The sequence below is a fragment of the Hylobates moloch genome, unplaced genomic scaffold, assembly GCF_009828535.3.
Source record: "Hylobates moloch isolate HMO894 unplaced genomic scaffold, HMol_V3 SCAFFOLD_19, whole genome shotgun sequence".
Taxonomy (NCBI): Eukaryota; Metazoa; Chordata; class Mammalia; order Primates; family Hylobatidae; genus Hylobates; species Hylobates moloch.
The window spans coordinates 46,899,840-46,926,702 of record NW_026652294.1 but is presented as its reverse complement, the minus strand read 5'-3'; the positions used below and the strand labels follow the sequence as shown (position 1 = coordinate 46,926,702).

At 46.2% G+C, this 26,863-nt stretch overlaps 1 protein-coding gene across 1 annotated transcript in view; it reads left to right on the top strand.

Moving 5' to 3' along the window:
* Positions 1-26,863, top strand: part of PIGL (phosphatidylinositol glycan anchor biosynthesis class L) — a 106,901-nt gene that overhangs the window by 75,538 nt on the left and 4,500 nt on the right. The window contains exons 3-6 of the mRNA XM_032137852.2: positions 676-766; positions 12,428-12,495; positions 15,547-15,578; positions 16,633-16,766. Of these exons, the coding sequence (XP_031993743.1) occupies positions 676-766; positions 12,428-12,495; positions 15,547-15,578; positions 16,633-16,766 (325 nt within the window). The remainder of the gene's footprint in view (positions 1-675; positions 767-12,427; positions 12,496-15,546; positions 15,579-16,632; positions 16,767-26,863) is intronic.

Here is a 26,863-nt window from a genome sequence, read left to right as displayed (position 1 = left end):
CCAGCACTTTGGGAGGCCGAGGTTGGGCCAATCACCTGAGGTCAGGAGTTTGAGACCAGGCTGGCCAACATGGCAAAACCCCATCTCTACTAAAAATACAAAAATTAGCCGGGCATGGTGGTGGGTGACTGTAATCCCCGCTACTCAGGAGGCTGAGGCAGGAACCCAGGAGGCAAAGGTTGTAGTGAGCCGAGATCTCACCATTGCACTCCAGCCTGGGTGACAGAGGGAGACTCCATCTCAAAAAAAAACAACAAAAAAACCTCTGTCAAAAGATGTTCATGAGGTTAATGAAGTAACATACCTTTGTACTTTTTATTAAAGCACTATTACTAATATTCTCATAAAGTGCATATCATCATGCCTCGTGCTCAAGTTCATTTTTAACACATTTGTCTCCCCAACTTGTGGACAGAGCCTTGTCTCATTGATGTTGTTTCTTACCCTCAGCAACGAGCATAAAGCTCCAAAAGTGTGTTGTGTGGAATTGTGCATTAATTTCTAGTTGTTTCATGTTTGTAAATCTCACCTTAACTGAAATCTGCTGAAGCTTAAGGGCAGGGACCCCTTACCCCCAATGTAATTATCATAAAACTGGGCATGCACCTACTGGAGCTTAGGGAGAAGGTTGTGCCTGATTAGAAAAGGTGTTCAAGTTGTGCTTCTCCCTTGTAGGGATTTCCCAGATGACCCAGGCGTGCAGTGGGACACAGAGCACGTGGCCAGAGTCCTCCTCCAGCACATAGAAGTGAATGGCATCAATCTGGTAAGGGGGCAGCTCCCTGAATGGAAAGCCTGAGGTCTTGGTCCCATTCACAACAGGCGGTTTCTATAATTTTTCCTGTGGCCACCCTCCCACTTCCAGTCCTTCTCCAGGGCCACTCTCTAAGGAGGCCAGAACTTCCAGTGCTCACTGTTAAACCTACTGAAGAACAAACACACCTTTTGATCTCTTTACAATCTTGTGTGAGACTGAATAACTAAATTATCAGTGCTCAGATAGAGGCAGAAGTTTTTTCTAAACTGTGTCCTCCTTAACACTCTCAAGCCCCCACCTTTGTCCTGCCATCTAAAAATTCAGGTCCCCCAGAGCCTGCCCAATGATTCTCATTTATACAGAACTTCACCTCACCTTTTACCAAGCATTTTCACAGAGTATCATTTTAACTTTAAAAGTAAAATTTGTGGCTGGGTGTGGTGGCTCATGCCTGTAATCGCAGCACATCGGGAGGCCGAGTTGGACGGATCACCTGAAGTTAGGAGTTCCAGACCAGCCTGGCCAGCATGGTGAAACCCCATCTCTATTAAAAATACAAAAATTAGCCGGGTGTGGTGGCATGTGCCTGTATCCCAGCTACTTGGGAGGCTGAGGCTCGAGAATCGCTTGAACTTGGGGGGCAGAGGTTGCAATACGCAAAGATCATGTTACTGCACTCCAGCCTGGGCGGCAGAGTGAGACTCTGTCTCAGAAAAAAAAAAAATGTAAAATTCTCAGTTTACATTGAAGAAACTGAGGTTTTGCAGAGGCCAAGCAGCTTGGCCAAGGTAAGCAAGTGGTGGTGAAGCCAGGATTTTTAAGTGTTGATTTCTTCATTCCAAAAAAACATGAGAATGCATTCATACCCACTAAGGAAGAAAATTTTGGATGCAATTAGAGCAATAGCAGAGATTTGTATTTACTGCAAAGGTGGATAAGCCTAGCAACACCAGTCTCAGCTCTTCTAGGATCAGCAGGACTGCTTATCCCATAGTCAATTTTAAAGCTGCCAAGGAGGCTTACTGTCTACCACTCAAAAAATATATAATAATCCTTCATGAGATAATACCTAAAATTTCACATTTAAAGCCTCACCATTTGGCTTAAGTTTTGTTTAAGTTCTCATTAAAACATGAATCCTGCTGGCAGAGAAACATATTAGGCTTTTTTTCTTTAATTTTTTTTTTTAAGACACAGGTTCTCCCTCTGTTGCCCAAGCTGGAGTGCAGTGGCTGCCTCAGCCTCCCAAGTAGCTAGGACTATAGGCACATGCCATCATGTCCAGCTAATTTTTTTTTCTTTTTTTTTTCTGAGATAGAGTCTCCCTCCATCACCCGGGCTGGAGTGCAGTGGCGGGATCTTGGCTCACTGTAACCTCCGCCTCCTGGGTTCAAGTGATTCTCCTGCCTCAGCCTCCTGAGTAGCTGGGACTACAGACGCGTGCCACCATGCTAGGCTAATTTTTGTATTTTTAGTAGAGATGGAGTTTCACCATGTTGGTCAGGCTGGTCTCAAACTCCTGACCTCGTGATCCGCCTGCCTCGGCCTCCCAAGTACTGGGATTACAGGCATGAGCTACCACACCCAGCCAATTTTTAATTTTTTTTTTTTTTTTTTTGAGAGAGAGTCTCGCTTTGTTGCCCAGGCTGGAGTGCAGTGGTGCGATCTCCACTCATTGCAAGCTTCACCTCCCAGGTTCACGCCATTCTCCTGCCTCAGCCTCCTGAGGAGCTGGGACTACAGTTGCCCACCACCACACCCAGCTAATTTTTTGTATTTTTAATAGAGACAGGGTTTCCCTATGTTAGCTAGGATGGTCTCCATCTCCTGACCTCATGATCCACCCACCTCGGCCTCCCAAAGTTCTGGGATTACAGATGTGAGTCACCACGCCTGGCCTAATTTTTTTTTTTTTTTTTTAGAGACAGGATCTTGCTGTGTTGGCCAGGCTGGTCTCCATCTCCTGGGCTCAAGCTATCCTCCCTCATTGGCCTCCCAAAGCACTGGGATTACAGATGTGAGCCACTGCACCAGGCCCTGAGAGCAGATTTTCATTGAGATATTCATTGGACTGTTTTTGTTCTCTAATGACAGAAATACAACTGAAATTTTGTACACACAGGCCAAAACAGGCACCTAACTTGCTCACCCTGAGTCACCTAAAAGCTGAGCTACAGATGGGCCTCAGGTACCCTGACCCTACCAGGACTCATCTCCCTCTTGCTCTGCATGTTGGTTTTATTCCTTTACCTGGCTGGAAAAATGGTCACCAGCAGCTTGCAGGCCCCACACTCCCTGCTTACCCTTCCCAGAGGATCTGAGCATGAAAGCGGTAATGTTAGATCCATGGGCTTAGGAATAATGCCTAGCCATGCTGACTGGGGCTTGCCTTGGTTCTCTTACTCTTCCTCTTCAGCCCACACAGTTGGAAGTTCTCAGAGCCTCCACAGCCTCGATATGTAGACAGAGCTGAGGTTGGAGGTTGTCAGGGCCAGCCTGAAGTAGTCCCTGGCACCTCATTTTCCATGCTAGTGCCTTCCCAGTCCCTAAATACTCTCTGTCCTCCCCTACTTCAGTGCATGAGAACTACTGGTCTTCCAAATTGCTCCTGTTGTAGGATACTCTCATCTTTTTTTTTTTTTTTTTTTTTTTCTGTGAGACGGAGTCTCGCTCTGTCACCAGGCTGGAGTGCAGTGGCACGATCTCAGCTCACTGCAACACCCAACTCCCTGGTTCAAGCATTTCTCCTGCCTCAGCCTTTCGAGTAGCTGGGACTACAGGTGCACACCACCACGCCCAGATAATTTTTGTATTTTTGTTAGAGATGGGGTTTCACCATGTTGGCCAGGATGGTCTCGATCTCCTGACCTCGTGGTCCGCCCGCCCCGGACTCCCAAAATGCTGGGATTACAGGCATGAGCCACTGCACCTGGCCTACTCTCATCTTTTTAAACTTAGAATTCAAAGTCCTCTATAATCTGACCCTTACTGAAGTCCTGAACACTGGTGAACAACGTTGGTCTTTGCCGAGGGGCCAGATTTCTTTTTCAGACCATGTTGCAGCTAACCTTGACCCTGAGTATCTGAGGGAGGAGCTTTGGGGCACAGGCAGCTCTGTGTGCCATTCTTGCTTTCAGAAGAGTCTCCCATGTTTGGGTCCCAGAAAAGTGATCTGTGGTCCAGGCACCCCTTCAGACCTTCTTCTCCGAGAAGGGCTAACTTTGATGAGCCCTTTTTGATGCTCCAGCAGTATTTGCTGTGTGTACTACAACATATGTTGCTGTTTATTCTTAAAAGTGAAGACCATGTCTTGCAAACTAGACTAAGGCCTGTGAAGGCCAAGGCTGTGCCTGGTATCTTTATATCTCCAAGAACTAAAGCAGGCCCCTGGACAGTGCTCCTCACCAAACTGCTGCAGCTGTTAACTGCCACCTCCCTGCCTGGAGGTCTTTCCTGTGGTGCTGAGCTGCTCACACTTACTCAAGTGAGTTGACTTTTATTGTCAAGAGAATCTTCAATTGATTTAATTGCTATAAACAAGGAAATCGTATAAAACAGCTCTTTACTAACAAATTTCTCTCTCTCTCTTTTTTTTTTTTTTCCTGAGATGGAGTCTCACTCTGTTACCTAGGCTGGAGTGCAGTGGCATGATCTCGGCTTACTGCAACCTCCGCCTCCCGGGTTCAAGTGATTCTCCTGACTCAGCCTCCTGAGTAGCTGGGACTACAGGTGTGTGCCACCACGCCCAGCTCATTTTTGTATTTTTTTTTTTCTTTTTTTGAGACAGAGTCCTGCTCTGTCGCCCAGGCTGGAGTGCAGTGGCATTGGCTCACTGCAAACTCCACCTCCTGGGTTCACGCCAGTCTCCTGCCTCAGCCTCCCGAGTAGCTGGGACTACAGGTGCCCACCACCTCGCCCGGCTAATTTTTTGTATTTTTAGTAGAGACGGAGTTTCACTGTGTTAGCCAGGATGTTCTCGGTCTCCTGACCTCGTGATCCACCCGCCTCAGCCTCCCAAAGTGCTGGGATTACAGGCGTAAGCCACTGCGCCCAGCCTACTAACAAATTTCTTGTGACACACTTGCTATTAATAAGGAAACTCAAGTTGACAGTACAGTTGGGAATAATTTCTCTGGCCTGCACTTAGTGCCATAGTAGAAGTATAGGATCATGCTAACACCGTGGCCAGTGTAGCTATAACTGGCCATCATTCGAGCTGAGCATGGGTTTCCATTCAGCCCAGAAGTTTCAACTGCACACAAGAGTTGATGAAGCAGCAACAAAGAAGCACAGACGGAGGTGTGGAACACAGACTAAGCCATGGGAAGAGAGTTTCTCACCTGGGCTGCACCAGGATGAGAGCATAAGCTCTCCATCATCATCCAAACCAAAGCTGGCTCTGCAGCCATCAATGCAGGAAACGGGGTTCTGTCTGGTCCCAGCTCTGTAGTACTGCAGGAACATCATAAAGACCATAAGGAATGGCAGACAGGACAGAGTTTTGAAAAGTACAAAGCTGGCTGGGTGCAATGGCTCACACCTATAATCCTAGCACTTTGGGAGGCTGAGGTAGGAGGATCACTTGAGGCCAGGAGTTTATGACCAGCCTGGGCAATATAGCGAGACTCTATCTCTATTTTTTAAAAAATAAAATAAAATAAATGTTAAAAAGAAAAGTACAAAGCTACCATCCTTGGAAAGCAGCCTAGGGGGGTAGTAGTGTCTTCTCTGGGTGTCAGGCAGGCTAGGTCCTGGGCCTCAAACCCTGTACTTCAACTTTCATTCAATAAATATTTATTAAGTACCCAATATGGGACATTCACTATAGGTGGTGAACTGGGAATACAACAGTGAGCCAGAAGCACTTAGTCCCTGCTCCCATAGAGCAGGATGTGTCAGTACGGCACTATTGCGCATTTGAGACTGGATAATTTGTTGTCGGGGTTGGCCTTGTGCATTGAAGGATGTTTAGCTGCATCCCTGGCCACTACCCACTAGATGTCAGTAGCAATCCCCCTCCTCAGTTGTCACAATCAAAACGTCTCTAGGCCGCGTGCAGAGGCTCACACCTGTAATTCCAACACTTTGGGAGGCTCAGGCAGGGGGTGGGTTGCTTGAGACCAGCCTGGGCAACACAGTGAGACCCTGCCTCTACAAAAAAATTTAAAAATTAGCTAGGTGTGGTAGCATACACTTTTAGTCCCAGCTACTCAGGAGGCTGAGGCTGAGGGTGGGAGAATCACTTGAGCCTGGGAGGTTGAGGCTGCAGTGAGCATGATCACGTCACGTCACTGCACTGCACTCCAGCCTAGGTGACAGAATGAGACCCTGTCTCAAAAAAAAAAAAAAAAAAAAACTTCCGGAAGTTACCAAATGACCCTGGGGCAAAACTATCCTAGGTGAGAACCAGAGTCTTAGAAACCAGAGCAGCCCCACAGTTACCTATTTATTGGGGTCTGGGTAAGATTTTATTTGAACAAATACTTTTGCACTTTAGGAAAAAATAAAAGTGAGTGGAGTTTTGTAAAGAATGACAGGTGCCATTGTCATGTACAAATCTGCAAAGTTCAGAGAGCAGAATACAATTTAGCTTAGCCCTACTTGCAACAGAAAGGAAGAAACTGCAAGGTACAGGATGAGAGAAAAAACAAAGACTGGAGAATTTCAAAAGTGATGGGGCTGAATTTCATGTGACCCCAAATCCACTAACCAAGGGACTGCCCTCCAGCACCCTTCTGATATCCATCCAGCCAGAGTGCTAGCCAGCTCCGTCTGATGGCAGCAGACTGGGAGTTGAGATACTCTAGGGTTTTCTGCTGTACAGTTTTCTTTTTTGTAGCAAGATGGGGTTCTTGTTCTTGTCGCCTAGGCTGGAATGCAGTGGTGCTATCATAGCCCACTATAACATCAAACTCCTAGGCTCAAATGACCCTCCTACCTCAACCTCTTGAGTAGCTGGGGCTACAGGTGCACGCCAGCATGCCCAGCTAATTTTGTTGTTGTTTTTTGAGACACAGTCTCACTCTGTCGCCAGGCTGAAGTACAGTGGCACGATCTCGGCTCACTTCAACCTCCACCTCCAGGATTCAAGCAAATCTCTTGCCTCAGCCTCCCGAGTAGCTGGGACTACAGGCGCGCGCCACTGTGCCCAGCTAGTTTTTTTGTATTTTTAGTAGACGCAGGGTTTCACCAACCTGGCCAGGCTGATCTTGAACTCCTGACCTCGAGATCCACCCAACTTGGCCTCCCAAAGTGCCGGGATTACAGACGTGAGCCACCACGCCCAGCCTCACTGTACAGTTTTTAAACACTATCTTCACCTCAACCCAGCAAGGAAAGTAGAGCTGGCATTACTTTTCCTGATCTTACACATGAGGAAACCAAGACATTCCATGTTGAAATAACTTCCAGTAGTAAAGTTTTCTGACTTGCCCAAGGTGCTGTAATTAACTAGAGTTAGAGATAAAAGTAGACTTTTATCTCCCCCAACCACCACCCCACCACCCACCTTGTTCTGCATGGAAGGGTGGGATCAGAACCAGGTATTTGAGTTATACGATTAGCTCTTTTTTTTTTTTTTTTTTTTTTGAGATGGAGTTTCCCTCTTGTTGGCCAGGCTGGAGTGCAATGGCGCAATCTCGGCTCATTGCAACCCCTGCCTACTGGGTTCAAGTGACTCTCCTGCCTCAGCCTGCCAAGTAGCTGGGATTACAGGCATGCGCCACCAGGCCCAGCTAATTTTGTATTTTTAGTAGAGACAGGGTTTCTCCATATTGGTCGGGCTGGTCTCGAACTCCCAACCTCAGGTGATCTGCCTGCCTCTGCCTCCCAAAGTGCTGGGATTACAGGCATGAGCCACCGCACCCAACCGGCTTTTAAACTATATACACCGAAGGGGTGAGATTCTTAGAGTGACAGTTCAGAGACAGGAGAGTAGGGGAGATGGACACACCTGCTACTAATGGTAAGGCTCGGCTGCAACTGCCCAGCCCTGGGAAAGCCTTTCTCTGCAGAGCACTTGATCCCACGGAAACCTGGCAGCAAGAGCTTTAAAAGGAAAGGGAGAGGGAAATGGAAGCGAGAGGGCTGTGTCAGGGAGCTGCTCGGTTTTAACAAACGAGGCCATTCCCACGGCACAACGCTTCTCTCTGTTATCAGGAGACCATGTTGAGATTACCCTGAATTCACCTAAACTGGTGCTGACTCTTCATGAGGTTCCCAGTGATTCCTGAATCTCATGATGGCCAGAAGCCGGTCTCCCCATGGCCATGGCACTCTGAGAGGATGTTTGGTGACTGGACCTTGTGTTTTGTAGTTGTTTCCACTGTCTCCACCTCTCAGATTTGGTCCTCTTGCTAGGCCATAGGGTGTGCCAGTGCAGTAAAGTCCAGGGCACCTTGGCCTAGGTGCTAACTCCTTCAAAGTTTCTGCTTTGTTTCCACAGCTGCATGTTTCCAGCCTGTGCTGTGCATGCTGGGTGGGAGAGGGCGACTTGAATGCAATAACTACACCTAGCACGTTTGGCAAGACTCTTTCTTTACTACCATGAAGGAAACCACATTTAAAAATGTGTCCCCTTATGTATCCTCTGGGCGTTGCATATAGTTCTGTCATCAAAGGTAAGAATGATTTTAACCCCAGTGCCTGGTACAGAGTAAGTGCTCAGTAATGTCAGTTAGCTATTATTACAGCTATTACCACAGCCTCTAAAAATAAATATTCGGCTGGGCACAGTGTCTTATGCCTGGAATCCCAGCACTTTAGGAGGCTGAAGCAGGAGGATAGCGTGACCCCAGGAGTTTGAGACCAGCCTGGGCAATATGGGGAGACCTTGTCTTTACAAAAAGAAATTTTTTTAATTAGCTGGGCCTGGTGGCACGTGCCTATAGTCTCAGCTGCTTGGGAGAGGAAGACAGGAGTTCAAGAAGCCCAGGAGTTCAAGGTTACAGTAAGCCATGATACACCATTCCAGCCTGGGCAACAGAGGGAGACCTTGTCTCGAGAAAAAAAAAAAAAAAAAAAAAGCCTGGATGCAGTGGCTCACTATTTTTGAAAAGTAAAATAAAATAAAATAAAATTTAAAAAGAAAAGCACAAGGCCAAGTGCAGTGGCTCATGCCTGTAATCCCAGCACTTTGGGAGCCTGAGGCAGATGGATCACGAGGTCAGGAGTTTGAGCCCAGCCTGGCCAAGATGGTGAAACCCCATCTCTACTAAAAATACAAAAATTAGCCGGGTGTGGTGGCAGATGCCTGTAATCCCAGCTACTCAGGAGGCTGAGGCAGGGAACTGCTTGAACCCAGGAGGTGGAGGTTGCAGTGAGCTGAGATCGCGCCACTGCACTCCAGCCTGGGTGACAGAGTGAGACTCCGTCTCAAAAAAAAAAAAAGAAAATTACAAAGCTGCCATCCTTGGAAAGCAGTCTAGGGGGATAGTAGTATCTTCTCTGGGTGTCAAGCAGGCTAGGTCCTGCGCCTCAAACCCTCTATCTCAACTTTCATTCAATAAATATTTATTGAGTACCCAATATGGGACATTCACTATAGGTGGTGAACTGGGAATACAACAGTGAGCCGGAAGCACTTAGTACCTGCTCCCATAAAGCAGGATGTGTCAGTGCAGCGGCACTATTGTACATTTGAGACTGTAATCCCAAAATGCCTGTAATCCCGGCATTTTGGGAGGCCAAAGCAGGCAGATTGCTTGAGCCCAGGAGTTCAAGACCAACCTCAGTAACATAGTGAGACCTTGTCTCTACTAAAAATTTAAAAAATTAGCCAGGTATGGTGGCATGCACCTGTAGTCCCAGCTACTTAGGAGGATGAGATGGGAGGATTGCTTGAGCCCAGGAGGTAAAGGCTACAGTGAGCTGTGATCATGCCACTACACTATAGCCTGGGTGGCAGAGCAGGAACACTTAACCATCTCATAGATAACTAGATTAGTCTTCTTCTAGGGACCTAAAGAGCAAAGCGAGAAAGTGTACATAAAAGCAGTTTGAAAAGTAAGTGACAGAAGCATGAAAAGTACTGTTTTTAAATTAGTTCTGACTTGGATTCCATTGATGAGCACAAAACAGTAATCTGGTTCAGGATAGAAATATAAACATTAGGCCGGGCACAGTGGCTCACACCTGTAATCACAGCACCTTGGGAGGCCAAGGCAGGTGGATCACCAGGTCAGGAGTTCGAGACCAGCCTGGCCAACATAGCGAAACCCCATCCTACCAAAAATATAAAAAATTAGCCAGGTGTGGTGGCACGCACCTGTAATCCCAGCTACTTGGAAGGCTGAGGCAGGAGAATTGCTCGAACCCGGGAGGTTTAAGTTGCAGTGAGCTGAGAAATTGCGCCACTGCGCTCCAGCCTGGGCAACAGAGCAAGAATCCAAAAGAAGAAAGAAAGAAAAAGAAGAAAGAAAAGAAAGAGAGAAAGAAAGAAAAGAAGAAAGAAAGACTGAGAGAGAGAGAGAAAGAAAGAAAGAAAGACTGAGAGAGAAAGAGAAAGAAAGAAAGAAAGAAAGAGAAAGAAAGAAAAGAAAGACAGACAGACAGACATTAGGCCGGGTGCAGTGGCTCACGCCTGTAATCCCAACGCTTTGGGAGGCCGAGGCAGATGGATCACTTGAGTCAGGAGTTCGAGACCAGCCTGGCCAACATGGTGAAACCCTGTCTCTACTGAAAATACAAAAATTAGCCAGGCATGGTGGCACATGCCTGTAGTCCCAGCTACTCAGGAGGCAGAGGTGAGAGAATCTCTTGAGCCCAGGAGACAGAGGTTGCAGTGAGCCAAGATCGCACCACTGCACTCTAGCTTGGGCAACAAAGCGAGACTCCATCTCAAAAAAAAAAAAAAAAGAAAGAAAGAAAAAAGAAATATAAACATTAATCATTAGAAGACTTTAGTTGAATTATGGCATTCTGTTGTTAAAATTCGTCCATTACCCACCACTTCTGTTGACTTTGTCAACATGGTAATAAATTGAGGCTCATGATGGTAACTTTAAAGTTACAGGATCCTAAAATGTCTTCTGAATTATTAAAAAGTGTGTGTGTGTGTGTGTGTGTGTGTGTGTGTGTGTTCAGTGCCATGAACAGTGAAGTTAACTATGTACTTATCTTTTCAAATAAGGGATCCAGTAATGACTCTCAAGATGATCCTTCTAACCAGAGTGTTTGCTTGCCTGAAATACGATATTCCCTCACAGATGAGCTCTCCAGACCCCAGGAGAAAGAATAACTGATCGAAACTCATGTACTTGGTTGGTAGCTGTCAGAATGTCAGAATAAGAGTGCAGGTCTTCCGATTCTTCTTTTTTTTTTTTTTTTTTTTTTTTTGAGACGGAGTTTCACCCTTGTCGCCCAGGCTGGAGTCCAGTGGCGTGATATTGGCTCACTGCAACCTCCGCCTCCTGGGTTCAAGCGATTCTCCTGCCTTGACCTCCCAAGTAGCTGGGATTACAGGTGCCCACCACCACGCCCGGCTCATTTTTGTATTTTTAGTAGAGACAGGGTTTCGCCATGTTGGCCAGGCTGGTCTTGAACTCCTGACCTCAAGTGATCTGCCCGCCTCAGTCTCCCAAAGGTCTTTTGATTCTTACACAGTGCTTCTTCCTGCAGCGTAGCACGCCTTCTCACATAGAGGATGCTTGTAAAGAGCATGGACTGTGGAGTCAGAAAGATCCAAACCCCAAGAACAGCTCCACCACTCAGTGGCAAGGTGATCCCAGCTTCGGCCTCTGCTTCCTGAACTTCCTCAGGTGTAAGATAGGGTTAATACTTATATCTTTGCTCAATAAATGTTAGCCGCTCTTATTGTAACAGAGGGCTTGCTGTACATGCAGTCATTATACTTTACAGTTTAAAATAGAAAGACCAAGAGCGAATCCCTTCCCAGCCCATTCCAATCCCAGTTCCAGGTCCCTTCATCCATGCAGGATGGTCACCTTTCCTTGGGGACAGCTTGCTTCTTTTCATCACCCCTAATCAACCATTCTATCCTTTTCTTCAGTCCTTGTTGTCGTTTTTATATTTCTTTTATTATTCGAGTTAGCCTTATTATTATTATTATTCAAATTATTATTTGTTTTTTCTTTAATTCATTTGTGTAGAAATGAAATGTTGGAATACGGACTGAGCTTGTAGTTAATAAACAGATGTTGATATAGCTGTGAAAATGGAAACAGAGGCAATCTATGAATAAATACACTTTTTCCATGAACTCAACCCCAGGACACAGTGGACATTGTCCCTCAAAGCTTTTTTTGCCCTCAGTATGGCATGAGAAAAAGAGAGCCAGTAATTCAGGCTGTATCTGCATGAACAGAGTTCACTTAGAAGCTAGCCAAGAATGCTAAAAGTGCTAATAAATGGCTAAACCAATAAGCAACAAAGATATTCTGAACCCAAGTTACTATCATGGCTGAATTCCACTCTGCTCCACTGGCTAGGAACAAGAGTAAAGCATCAAACCCTGGAAAACAGTCTCTATGTGGTCAACCACAGCACTAGCTACACACCACTGATATGCTCAGAAGTCACTTCAGATAGATGCTGCATTTGAAAAGTTTCAGGGTTCTGTTCTGTCCTCTCCTTCCCAAGGGAAGGAGACGGCTCCATTGAAGTTGAGGTGGTGGAGAAGGCATTCAGTGAAAACCCTGTGTTTCTCTACAGGTGGTGACTTTCGATGCAGGGGGAGTAAGTGGCCACAGCAATCACATTGCTCTGTATGCAGCTGTGAGGTATGATTCTCTGGGTGATGGATGTGGGGGAGGGTTTGTTTATTTGATTAGGGCTCATGGTTTAAAGTCTAAAGCACTTTCCCACTTGTTATCTGAGCCCATGAAACTCACTGCTGGCTTATCATCTAGCCCTTTTTGGCTATGTTGCTCACTGCATCTCACCATGTCCTCTCTCTGAGAAATCTCTCTCAAGTCCTAGTATGAATGCTCATCTCCTAAACAGCTGAATTCTTTTTTATACACTGAATACTGCAAATGGGGTAATTGACTTTATTCATCTCTTCTGTGGCCACAGGAAGGTTGAGGGCCAAATTTGCAAGCCCTGTGGCACTGGACAAGACTTTAAGGAATGAGTGCTGTCAATCACTGTGCCTCCACCTTCACCATCTTCTTCCCCTTACTCTCATTTCCGTCATGTGTTTTATACAACTCTCAAATCTTTCTTGGAGAAGGAAGATATACATACATAATATGAAATGTGTTTGTTCTTCACAGTCACCTGATTTTACTGATATTTATTTACATTTTACCAATAAAAAGAAAATGCAAGCTCAAAGGTATTGAGTGACATAGAGTCATACAAACATAGATGTGTTTCCTGTCCCCTAGCAAAGTGCTTTTCCTGGGCCCCTGATCAGTGGTGTGGCAGGCCTGTCCCAGCTACTGAGGAAGGAAAGGAGCAACTTGAAGGGAAGGACTTATTTGATAACCTTCTTCTAAACATGCTTAACACTGAGACTGAAGCAATGCAATATGTAAAGTTGGAAATGACCTCACCAACCATTAAGTCCAACCACTGGGAAGTGGTTTGCCCAGCACTACAAGGTTAAACTATGGCAAAGGCAGAATTCAGGAATCCTAGTTCTCCATTCATTATTCTGCCAGATGTATGTGAAGACCAATCCAAACTGAAGACCCTCCTTGTCCTTAAATTTTACATCACTTGGTGGAAGATGCTAGAGTTTTACCCACATACTTTTTCTAGGCAGATTTCCCTGTTTCCTTGACTGTGGAATGAGGGGAGGCTAGACTGTTCTCACTGTAAAGACTATTCAGTTCCTGGTCCAGCCAGCGGCCACAGCTTTAGAGGAGACATGCTCCTAGTCGCATTAGGTCCCTTCAGATTCAGGAAAGAAACATTCCCTGGTTACAATCTGAAATACAAATTTTTTTGATGACATATGGAAAAATGAGGCAGCCCCAGAGTGGTCTTTCCAACCACATGGTTACTCTGAGGCCTTGAGCTTCCAAGACTAGTATGGACAGCAAGCCCCATGGAGAACTGGAAAAATGGTCCCACCTCATTCTGGATGCACACTGAGCCTGGTGATTTCTCACTGAGAATTTACACTGCACCAGAGAAAGGATCAGGTCAGGTCTATTGCAAACAAAGAGTACCTCAACAGGCAGGGGGCTGGGGCACTTGAGATTGAGTCACCTGGTCCCATTCCTGGTCCAGTCACCACTGAAGTGGAGAAAGTAGAGAAGGAGTCATTCTGGGAAGGGAAAGAACCCAAGGGGACAACTCTGTGTAGATAGAACTGCCTGGGGCCATTTTCCTCAGAAGAGGCTGGAGTGCCACAGGCTCTCAGCACGAATGTAGGCCACTGTGCTTCAGATAAAACAATTCATGGACATGCCACCAATCTACTAAAACCTTTTTCCCCACAGTCATCTCTTGCCTGCTAAATTCATTAGACTCACCTTAGTCCTCAGCCATCTTGAACTTTCTGTGGCATCTGGCCCTGCCTGTCCCTCACTGCAATGCTTCTTTGGCTTATATAGCACCAGCTTGCCCCTCCTCACTCTGGCCTTTCTGGCTACTTCTCATTCTTTTCCTGGCTTCCCTCCCACCAGTGCCCCCTTGGTCCCCCTGTCCCCAGGGCTCGCTCCCCAGGCCTCCTCAGCACAGCTTCCCCTGTGGCTTTAAGGGATATAAGCTCTATTTCCAGACAGGTGCCTCTAGCTCACTGATTTCCCTGGATATCAGAATATCCACAGGGCTTTGCCCAGAGTACAGAACAAGCCACTTCATTCTCAGGATCCCAGAAAGTTTTTTCAGTCTTTTCTTTTCTTTCTTTCTTTTTTTTTTTTTTTTTTTTTTGAGACAGAGTCTCACTCTGTCACCCAGGCTGGAGTGCAGTGGCGCGATCTCGGCTCACTGCAGCCTCTGCCTCCTGCCTCAGCCTCCCAAGTAGCTGGGAACTACTGGTGCATGACACCACGCCCAGCTAATTTTTGTATTTTTATTAGAGACGGAGTTTCACCATATTGGCCAGGCTGGTGTCGAACTCCTGACCTCGTGATCCGCCTGCCTCGGCTTTCCAAAGTGCTGGGTTTACAGGCGTGAGCCACCGCGCCCGGCTCCTTTTTCAGGTTTTTCTACCTCTCAGGCTCTGCCAGGCAGTCAGTTCCATGAGTTTGTCAATTCTTTCTCAACTTCTCTTCTTTAACCCCTGCTCCCAAGAGTCTCTGTTCATATGTGTGTCTGTGTGTTGCCAGGGCTACCTTCCTAATCCTTCTCTGCCCCCAGCTTTCTAAACAACAAAGTGGGGAAGAGACTTGGAGCTCATTGCAGTTGACACTCCCCTCCTCTTAAGGTGGTGAGCACAGAATGACCTTCACTGTCAGAAGGTAGGCATGGGGAAGCTCAGAAAGGAGAAAGGAAATATCAGGGAAGAGCTATCAGTTAGCATTGTAAAATATTCCCCCATCATACTCACATTACAATTTCAAGAGAAAAACTATGAAGAGTCCAGCACAGTTACCTTCATTCTCTAATGGGCAAAGCTTGGACCAGGGTACTTCACAAACCACAGACCAGCCTCTGGATTGGCTGTCCCTGGCTCAGGTGCCCATCCTGGTCCCTTCAGCTGTTGCCAGAGGTATGGGATCCTGGAAATCTATACAGTGATTTATGCAAAAGAAACCACCTGGAAACTCACGTGGAGGGGACCATGGGCATGGCAGCCTTTCCTCTGAAGGCCCCTCCTGTTACCTACAAAGGAAATGATTCTTACTCCTCTCACTCTTGTCCTTTCCCTCCTCCAGGGCCCTGCACTCAGAAGGGAAGTTACCTAAAGGTAAGGCTTATTCCTTTTGCAAAGGGCCACAAGATACTGTTCCTCTGAGAAACTTATGAGAGGGAAATTTGCAAATCCACAGAGAGCTGCCCTCAGCCGAGCAGAGGCAGCGGTTGGGGAGGCTGCCACACTCTTCCTGACTCACCTCAGGGTACCTGGCAGGTTGTATCTACTAGCAAGTGCCTGCCTGCAGGGCCACCTCTGGATGAGTGGGGAGGCCAGGTTTGCCCCTCACCTGTCTAGCTTTTTACAGGGTGGATGTTTTACACCTCTGGTGTTCTTCCAGTCTGATCTCAATCCTGTCCCCCAACCAATTAGGCAGGTTGTAAATGACTGCTGGGTGCTTGATGAACCAGTCTGCCTGAGTTAGGAACTCTTCCTAACCCACATAAAGTATTTGACCCCACCTGACCATTTACTGCATGACCCCCATGCTTAGCCTCTCTGGACCATTTTCTGGTCCTCACCGGAGCAATACGAAGATTCAATGAATGAAAACATAAGTAGTTTGTGCCCTTTCTATGTGGGATGACTGAAAGGAGCTTACCAAGCCATGATGTCTTTGGAACATGACTATAGTTTGTTTGATTCTTATATCAATCCTGTGAGACAGGCAGGTCTCACACTAACAACACCAATTTACAGATTAGAAAACTGAGACTCACAGTGGTTAAGGGACTTTGCCAAGTCTGTCGATTCTTGACTGACAGAGCTGGAACCAGGTCTCTAACCTCCCAATACAGTAATTCCTGTCTCCTTTACCTTTCCTTTGGCTTTGAGGTAACCAGATCTCAACCTCTAGCAAACAACCTTTTTCTGGTAGGGCACATGGCAGGGTAGAGGGTAGCCAGCCAGGTCTTCTATGGCCCTTTTACTCATTCTAGCTGCAAGAATGATGGGCACAGGGCAGCTTTAGTGCCACAGAAACACCTGGCAATGCTGTGGCCACTGTCCTGCCCTGCCCTGAGCCACAGGGTAGAGGGAGGACGCTCAGGGGAAAATCTGGCTGGAGGCCTCAAAGCTTATCACTTCTCCCTGTCTCCTCTCCAACCAGGGTGCTCTGTGCTCACGCTTCAGTCTGTGAATGTGCTGCGCAAGTACATCTCCCTTCTGGATCTGCCCTTGTCTCTGCTTCATACTCAGGATGTCCTCTTCGTGCTCAACAGCAAAGAAGTGGCACAGGCCAAGGTGAGGATTGTAAATTCCTGGATGCCCCAACTCAGATCTCTGCCCCAGACCCCCTGTCTCCTCAAAGCCCCACCTCTGCAGAAGCCCTAACTGAAGGCCTTCCACAGTGGGGTTCAGCACCTATCCCTGAGAATTAGGGCTAGGCCAGCTAGATCTTGGGAGGCAGAGATTTTTCAATGACTTTAGCCTTTTTTTCTAATTATAAAAATAATATATGCTTTTTCTAAAAGTAAATAACACATGCTTATTGCAGAAAATCTTGAAAAACATAAAAGCATCCAAAAGAAAATAAAAATAAGAACAATTACCTGCAGTCCCACAATCACAGGTAATCCTCGTTAACATGTTGGGCTACATCTTTCTACTCTTTTTTTTTTGAGACGGAGTTTTGCTCTTGTCACCCAAGCTGGAGTGCAGTGGTGCAATCTCAGCTCACTGCAACCTCCGCCTCCTGGGTTCAAGTGATTCTCCTGCCTCAGCCTCCTGAGTAGCTGGGATTACAGGCACCCGCCACCACACTTGGCTAATTTTTTGTATTTTTAGTAGAGCTGGGGTTTCATCATGTTGGCCAGGCTTGTCTCGACCTCCTGACCTCAGGTAATCCACCCGCCTCGACCTCCCAAAGTGCAGGGATTACAGACATGAGCCACTGTGCCCAACCCTACTCTTTATATATATATAATGTGTATGTGTACACACATTTCAAATGGGATCACACAGTGCCTATTTAAAATCAGCTTTGGCCAGGTGCAGTGGCTCATGCCTGTAATCATAGCACTTTGGGAGGCTGAGGCGGGCAGATCACGAGATCAGGGGTTCAAGACCAGCCAGGCCAACACGTTGAAACCCCATCTCTACTAAAGCTACAAAAATTAGCCAGGCGTGGTGGCACGCACCTGTAGTTCCAGCTACTTGGGAGACTGAGGCAGAAGAATCGCATGAACCTGGGAGGCAGAGGTTGCTGAACCCGGTGAGCTGAGATCACGCCACTGTACTCCAGCCTGGGTGACAGAGAGGATTCTGTCTCAAAAAAAAAAACAACAAAAAACCTACTTTAACAATATGTTAATGGGCTTGGCACAGTGGCGCACGCCTGTAATCCCAGTACTTTGGGAGACTGGGGTGGGTGGACTGCTTGCTGGGCAACAGAGCAAAATCCCATCTCTACAGAAAAATTAGCCAGGCATGGTGGCACATGCCGGTTGTCCCAGCTACTCAGGAAGCTGAGGCAGAAGGATCACTTGAGCCCAGGAGGTCAAGGTTGCAACGAACCCTGATCGTACCACTGTACTCCAGCCTGAGCAGCAGAGCCAGACCCTAGCCAAAAAAAAAAAAATCAAAACTATTTATTATGAACATTTTCTCCTATTTCATTTAGTATTCAAATACCAGTGGCTGCCAATTACGCCACTATATGTATGTACCATAAGATATATCACGAATCCCTTACTGTTAGACATTTTGATTTGCCACTTTATCACTGTTATACATGGAGCGATGCTCCCAGCTTGAGTTTAAGAAGAATTCAGACCTGCCGGGAGCCTCTGTGAAGAGCCTAGGGGAGGCCAGATGCGGTGGCTCACGCCTGTAATCCTAGCACTTTGGGAGGCTGAGACAGGCGGAATTGTCTGAGCTCAGGAGTTTGAGACCAGCCAGGGCAACACGGCGAAACCCCGTCTCTACTAAAATACAAAAAAGTAGCCGGGCGTGGTGGCGGGCACCTGTAGTCCCAGCTACTCAGGAGGCTGAGGCAGGAGAATGGCTTGAACCCGGGAGGCGGAGGTTGCATTGAGCCAAGATCGTGCCACTGCACTCCAGCCTAGGTGACAGAGCGAGACTCCGTCTCCAAAAAAAAAAAAAAAAGAGCCCAGGGGCAGACTGCAGGAAGCCTACATGCAGGGTGAGGAAGGGCTAGGCCAGCTCAGGTCATCCTAGGGAAAACTCTTAGCTGTCCATGAAACAGGTGACTGAGTGCCATCAGAGTTAGGGAGAGAGTGGGCTGAGGAGAATTATTCCTCAGTTTGTCTCCAGGTGCATCCCCCTGTAGACTTAAGCCCCCCACAGAGAGACGGGTAGCACAACGAGTGAAAGAACCAATTCAGGGATTGTGGCTCGTGCCTGTAGTCTCAGCTGCTTGGGAGGTTGGGGTGGGAGGATGGCTTGAGCCTAGGAGTTTGTGTCTGCCCTGGGCAACACAGCTTTATTAGGAAGAAGGGAAGGGGAAGGGGAAAGGGAAGGGAGAGAGAGGAAGGAAGGGAGAAAGAGAGAGAGAGAAGGAGAGAGTGAGAGAAAGAAAAGGAAGGAAGGAAGGAAGGAAGGAGGAAAGGAAGGGAGGGAGGGAGGGGAGGGGGGGGGGGGGGGGGGGGGGAGGGAGGAAGGGGAAAGGAAGGAAGGAAGGGAAGGAAAGGGAAGGAAGAGAGAGAGGAAAGAAGGAAGAAAGAGGGGAGGGAGAGAAAAGGAGAGAGGAAGGAAGGGAAGGAAAGGGAAGGAAGAGAGAGAGGAAAGAAGGAAGAAAGAGGGGAGGGAGAGAAAAGGAGAGAGGAAGGAAGGGAAGGAAAGGGAAGGAAGAGAGAGAGGAAAGAAGGAAGAAAGAGGGGAGGGAGAGAAAAGGAGAGAGGAAGGAAGGGAGGGAGGGAAGGAAAGAAGGAAGGGAGGGAAGGAGGGAAGGAAGGAAGGAAACAAGGGAGGGAGGGAGAGAGAGAGAGAAAAGAAGGAAGGAAGGAAGGAAGGGAGGAAGGAAGGAAAATCTAAGAGAATAGAAACTCAGGATAATGATTTTGGTTTTGGGGTTTTTTTGTTTAGCTTTATTTTCTAAATTTTCTTTGAGATGAAGTCTTCCTCTGTCGCCGAGGCTGGAGTGCAGTGGCACAATCTTGGCTCATTGCAACCTCCACCTCCCAGGTTCAAGCAATTCTTCTGTCTCAGCCTCTCCAGTAACTGAGACTACAGGTTCATGCCACCACGCCCAGCTAATTTTTATATTTTTAATAGAGACGGGATTTCACCATATTGGTCAGGCTGGTCTCGAACTCCTGACTGCAGGTGATCTACCCACCTTGGCCTCCCAAAGTGCTGGGATTACAGGCATGAGCCACTGTGCCCAGCCTTTTTTTTTTTTTTTTTTTTTTTTTTTTGAGACAGAGTCTTGCTCTGTCGCCCAGGCTGGGGTGCAATGGCACGATCTCAGCTCACAACAACCTCTGCCTCCCAGGTGCAAGCAATTCTCCAGCCTCAGCCTCTCGAGTAATTGGGAGTACAGGCATATGCCACCACGCCTAGCTAATTTTTGTATTTTTAGTAGAGGCAGGGTTTCACCATGTTGGCCAGGTTGGTCTTGAACTCCTGACCTCAGATGATCCGCTCTCCTCTGCTTCCCAAAGTGCTGGGATTACAGGCGTGAACCGCTGGGCCAGGCCTTTTTTTCTTTTTTTTTTTTTTTTAGATGTAGTTTCGCTCTTGTTGCCCAGGCTGGAGTGCAATGGTGCAATCTCGGATCACTGCACCCTCCACCTCCTGGGTTCAAGTGATTTTTCTGCATCACACTCCCGAGTAGCTGGGATTACAGGCATGTGCCACCATGCCCAGCTAATTTTGTATTTTTAGTAGACACAGGGTTTTGCCATGTTGGTCAGGCTGGTCTTGAATTTCTGACCTCAGGTGATCCACCCACCTTGGCCTTCCATAGTGCTGGGATTACAGGCGTGAGCCACCATGCCCGGCCCATATTTTCTAAATTTTCTACAGTAAACCTTTGTACCTAGTAAGAGGCACTTTGCTAGGTACTGAGAATGCAATGTTGAGCACATATTAATTATCTTGTTTCTTCAATAGTGCATTAGTTTCTGTACTTTATTATTTCTGTCCTACTTCATTTATGGTTTTATTCTTTTCCTTCCTTCCTTCCTTCCTCCCTCCCTCCCTCCACCTTCCTTCCTTCCTTCCTTCCTTCCTTCCTTCCTTCCTTCCTTCCTTCCTTCCTTCCTTCCTTCCTTTCTTTCTTTCTTTTCTGTTCTGTTCTTTCTTTCTTTTTACTGTTATTTTATATATTTTTTTGAGACGGAGTTTCGCTCTTATTGCCCAGGCTGGAGTACAATTGTGCAATCTCGGCTGACCTCAACCTTCACCTCTCGGGTTTAAGCGATTCTCCTGCCTCAGCCTCCCAAGTAGCTGGGATCACAGGCACACGCCACCACGCCTGGCTAATTTTGTATTTTTAATACAGATGGGGTTTCTCCATGTTGGTCAGGCTGGTCTTAAACTCCCGACCTCAGGTGATTGCCCACCTCAGCCTCCCAAAGTGCTGGGATTACAGGTGTGAGCCATCGCACCCAGCCTATTTATTTATTTTTTATTTTTATTTTTTGAGACAGAGTCTTGCTCTGTCGCCCAGGCTGGAGTGCAGTGGAGCGATCTCGGCTCACCACAACCTCCACCTCCTGGGTTGAAGCAATTCTCCTGTCTCAGTCTCCTGAGTAGCTGGGACTACAGGGGCCTGCCACTGCGCCTGGCTAATTTTTGTATTTTTAGTAGAGACTGGGTTTCACCATGTTTGGCCAGGCTGGTCTTGAACTTCTGGCCTCAAGTGATCCACCCGGCTTAGCCTCCCAAAGTGCTGGGATTACAGGCGTGAGCCACTGCACCCAGCCTGTTCTTCTTTAAATCTCTTTAACTTGAAAGGTTAGCTTTGTTTTCATTTTCAATCTTTAAAAAAATATACTTTAATACTATTAATTTTCCTTGAAGTGTTTCTTTAGCTACACATAAGTTTTGATATGTAGTTCTCCTATTGTCATTTAATTATAAGTAATTTATAGTCTCCATTGTGAGTTCCCCTTTATTCTTTGAGGGTATAGTTTACAGTTACAAACATGTGTGTCCATCTTCATTATTTGTAGTTCTATATTTATTAATGCACCTACTCACTAAAATGCATTTGTGACTCCAAAGTCAGTGCTCAAAGTGCTTTTGTGGTCATTCGTGGACACTCGCAGAGGGGTGAAACGTGAGTCACCAGATGCACATATGCATGTTCCCAGCTGTTTCAGCTCTCCTACTGTAAAAAAATACCTTTTTGTGTATATTTAATGCCCCATTTTTCTCATTTTTGTGGTTTTTGTTGATTTTGCTGTTTAAAATAGCCTCTAAGGATGATGCTGAAGTGCTGTCTTGCATTCCTAAGCACAAGAGTCTGTAATGTGCCTTATGTGGGTTTCATCACAAGCATGAGTTACAGTGCCATTGGCCATGAGTTCAGTGCTAATGAATCAACAACATACATTTCATATGGAGTTTTTAAACAGAAATATACATAAAACAAGGTAATATATTGACTGATTGATGAAAATATTGTGGCCAAAGGCTTGGAGGAACCCAACCTTGTATTTCCACTAGAAACAATGGTTCAGTATTCACTAATTCAGTGTTTTCAGTGACTTTATAGAACTACCACAAATGAGAATGGCATGGCTGTGTGTGTATATGTGGTCTTTTTGTTTGTTTGTTTGAGACGGAGTTTTACTCTTGGTGCCCATGCTGGAGTGCAATGGTGCAATCTTGGCTCACTGCAACCTCCACCTCCCAGGTTCAAGCAATTCTGCTGCCTCAGCCTCCCAGTTAGCTGGGATTACAGGCAGGTGCCACCACGCCTGGCTAATTTTGTATTTTTTAGTAGAGACGGGGTTTCGCCATGTTAGTCAGGCTGGTCTCGAACTCCTGACCTCAGGTGATCCTCCCACCTCGGCCTCCCAAAGTGGTGGGATTACGGGCGTGGGCCACTGCGCCCTGCCGTGTATGTGGTCTTTTTATTGTTAATTTATAATTTAATTGCTTTGTGGTCAGTGAATGGTTTTCATAACACTGATTTTTTTTTTTTTTTTTTGAGGCAGAGCCTTACTCTGTCGCTCAGGCTGGAGTGTAGTGGTAAGATCTCAGCTCACTGAAACCTCTGCCTCCTGGGTTCAAGTGATTCTCCTGCCTCAGCCTCCTGAGTAGCTGAGATTACAGACAGGCCGGCACCACCAAGCCTGGCTAGTTTTTTTTGTATTTTCAGTAGAGATGGGGTTTCACTATGTTGGCCAGGCTAGTCTTGAACTCCTGACCTGGTGATCCGCACAACTCAGCCTCCCAAAGTGATGGGATTACAAACATGAGCCACCGTGCCCTGCCCAAAGCTGTTATATCTTGTTAGCAGATTATTTCTCTTATTTATTTATTTATTTTGAGACAGAGTTTTCTCTTGTTGCCCAGGCTGGAGTGCGATGATGCGATCTTGGCTCACTGCAACCTCTGCCTCCTGGGTTCAAGCGATTCCCCTGCCTCAGCCTCCGGAGTAGCTGGGGTTACAGGCGTGCACCACCATGCCCAGCTAATTTTGGATTTTTTTTTTTTTTAGTAGAGATGGGGTTTCACCATGTTGGTCAGGCTGGTCTCAAACTCCTGACCTCAAGTGATCCACGGTTATAGGCATGAGCCACTGCGCCTAGCCAGTTCCTCTTATTATCTTACAATGTCCTTCTTTTGTAATGGTTTTCCCTTTATCTTCTATTTTATTTTTATTTATTTATTTTTTTGAGACGGAGTCTCGCTCTGTCACCAGGCTGGAGTGCAGTGGCGATCTCAGCTCACTGCAATCTCTGCTAATTGCAATCTCCGCCTCCTAGGTTCAAGCAATTCTCCTGCCTCAGCTTCCCGAGTAGCTGGGATTACAGGCATGCACCACCATGCCCAGATAATTTTGTATTTTCAGTAGAGACAGAGTTTCTCCATGTTGGTCAGGATGGTCTCGAACTCCCCACCTCAGGTGATTCACCTGCCTTGGCCTCCCAAAGTGCTATGATTACAGGCATGAGCCACTGTGCCCAGCCTTAATTGTATTTTTAGTAGATACGGGGTTTCACCATGTTGGCCAGGATGGTCTCAATCTCCTGACCTCGTGATCCACCCGCCTCAGCCTCCCAAAGTGCTGGGATTACAGGCGTGAGCCACTGTTCCTGGCCCATATACTAGCTTTCTTTTCTTTCTTTTTTTTTTTTAATTTTAATTTTATTTTGAGATGGAGTCTCGTTCTGTCACCAGTCTGGAGTACAGCGGTGCGATCTCGGCTCACTGCAACCTCCGCCTCCTGGGTTCAAGAGATTCTCCTGCCTCAGCCTGCCGAGTAGCTGGGATTATGGGTGTGCACCACCACACCCAGCTAATTTTTGTATTTTTAGTAGAGACGGGGTTTTGCCGTGTTGGCCAAGCTGGTCTTGAACTCCTGACCTCAGGTGATCTGCCCACCTCAGCCTCCCAAAGTGCTGGGATTACAGGTGTCATCCACCGTGCCTGGCTTTCTTTAGGTTAGTATCTGTATGGTTTGTCTTTCTCTTTCATCCTTTTATTTTCATCCTTTTCTTGTGATTTTTAGTTGTATTTTCTGTAAGTGGCATGTAGTTGGATTTTTTTTAAGTCCTGCTATGAAATACAGCAGATACATTTGGTCCATTTTTATTTGTAATTACTGCTATATTTAGACATTTCTACTATCTAATTTTGTGTTTTCTGTTTAACACTCCCCCCACCCCCAATTCTTTTCCTGCCTTCTGTTAGTCAAGTTTTCCACAGTCTCTCTCCCTTGTTTCTCTCCCTGCTGTTTGTGGTGACCTCCTACATTTTTTTAAATATAATTTAAAAATTTTTTTAGAGGTAGGCTCTCATTCTGTCTGTCACCCAGGCTGGCGTGCAGTGATGTGGTCATAACCCACAGCAGCCTTGAACTCCTGAGCTCAAGAAATCCTCTGACCTCAGTATCCCGAGTAGCCACTGCACCTGGCCAAATATATTGAATTATACAAGTAATTATTATTGTATAATTACAGGTAATAATTATACAATTATTAAGATGTTTAAAAATTAAAAAGAAAGGCTGGGCACGGTGGCTCACGCTTGTAATCCCAGCACTTTGGGAGGCCGAGACGGGTGTATCGCCTGAGGTCAGGAGTTTGAGATCAACCTGACCAACATTGCCAAACCCTGTCTCTACTAAAAATACAAAAACTAGCTGGGCATCGTGGTGCATCCCTGTAACCCTAGCTACCTTGGAGGCTGAGGCAGGAGAATCACTTGAACCTGGGAGGCGGAGGTTGCAGTGAGCCAAGATTGCGCCATTGCACTCCAGCCTGGGTGACAAGAGTGAAACTTTGTCTCAAAAAAAATTAAAAAAGAAAAAATTAGTCTGGGTATGTTGGCTTATTATGCCTCTAATTCCAGCACTTTGGAAGGCCAAGGGAGGAGGATCGCTTGAGGCCAGGAGTTCAAGACCAGCCTGGGCAACATATCAAGACCCTGTCTCTACAAAAAATTTTTTAAAAAATTAGCCAGGTGTAAAAGGCCAGGTGCAGTGGCTCACGCCTGTAATCCCAGCACTTTGGGAGCCTGAGGTGGGAGGATCACAAGGTCAAGAGATTCAGACCATCCTGGCCAACATGGTGAAACCCCGTCTCTACTAAAATACAAAAAATTAGACGGAGTGGTGGCAGGTGCCTGTACTCCCAGCTACTCAGGAGGATGAGGTAGGAGAATTGCTTGAATCCGGGAGGCAGAGGTGAGGCAGAGGTGAGGCAGAGGTGAGGCAGAGGTTGCAGTGAGCCGAGAGCATGCCATTGCACTCCAGCCTGGGCAAAAAGAGCGAAACTCCATCTCAAAAAAAAAAAAAAAAAAAAAAAAATTAGCCAGGTGTGGCAATGCCTATCTGTAGTCCCAGCTACTCGAGAGGCTGAGGTAGGAGTATCATTTGAGCCCAGGAATTGGAGACTGCAGTGAGCCATGATCATGCCACTGCACTCCATCCTGGGCAACAGAGTGAGACCCTGTCTCTAGAAAAAAAAAAAAAAAAAAAAAAAAAAAAATATATATATATATATATATGTGTGTGTGTGTATATATATATATAAAAAAATAATAAATGTATATGTACTCTAACCCAATAATTTTTATTTCCATAATTTTTTTCAATCCTACTCATTCTGTATATTTTTATAATTTTATGTTCAGGAAATGAACAAAGATGTGTCCAGAAATTTATGCCCAAGGATGTTCATTAGAATAATTTATAATAACCAAAATAGCAACTAATATTCACCAGGTGAATGAGACAGTACTATATAATGAGTAAAATCACAGTTTTGAAGGATATATAGTGAAAATGCTCCAAAAGAGGGGAAAAAGCAGAAATACAAAATTGCACATATAATTTTGGACACATCTAAATAAACTTTTGGACACACAACATAAATAATTTCTATAAGTATCCATCCTAATGAATGCTGAAAGTCATTGAAAGATTAGGGCATCTCAGTACATGGGCCACGTAGGCAGCATGATATGGGAAATCCTTGTAACTTGGTAACTATTACAAGCAGACAAATCAAGTGTGATTGGACTACAATGTTCTTTCTCAATGTTTTCCTAAATATTTTTTTCTTGATTGCAGTCTTCAAAATTTTCATTCTATTCTGTGAGTTTACACATCCATTTTGTTTGATGGTAAATTTCCTTCAAAAATTATAGTTGGAGGCTGGGCACAGTGGCTCACGCCTGTAATCCCAGCTCTTTGGGAGGCCAAGGTGGGTGGATCACATGGTCAGGAGATTGAGACCATCCTGGCCAACATGGTGAAACCCATCTCTACTAAAAATACAAAAATTAGCCGGGCATGGTGGCATGTGCCTATAATCCCAGCTACTCAGGAGGCTGAGGCAGGAAAATAGCTTGAACCCAGGAGTTCAAGAGGTTGTGGTGAGCCGAGGTGGGGCCACTGCACTCCAGCCTGGCGACACAGCAAGACTCCATTTCAACAAAAAAAAAAAAAAAGAAAGAAAGAAAGAAAAAGAAAAAGAAAAAATTGTAATTGGGCTGGGCGAAGTGGCTCACTCCTGTAATCCCAGCACTTTGGGAGGCCGAGGCAGGTGGATCACTTGAGGTCAGGAGTTCGAGACCAGCCTGAACAACATAGTGAAACCATGTCTCTACTAAAAATACAAAAATTAGCCAGGCATGGTGGCAGGCACCTGTAATCCCAGCTACTCGGAGGCTAAGGCAGGAGAATTGCTTGAACCCAG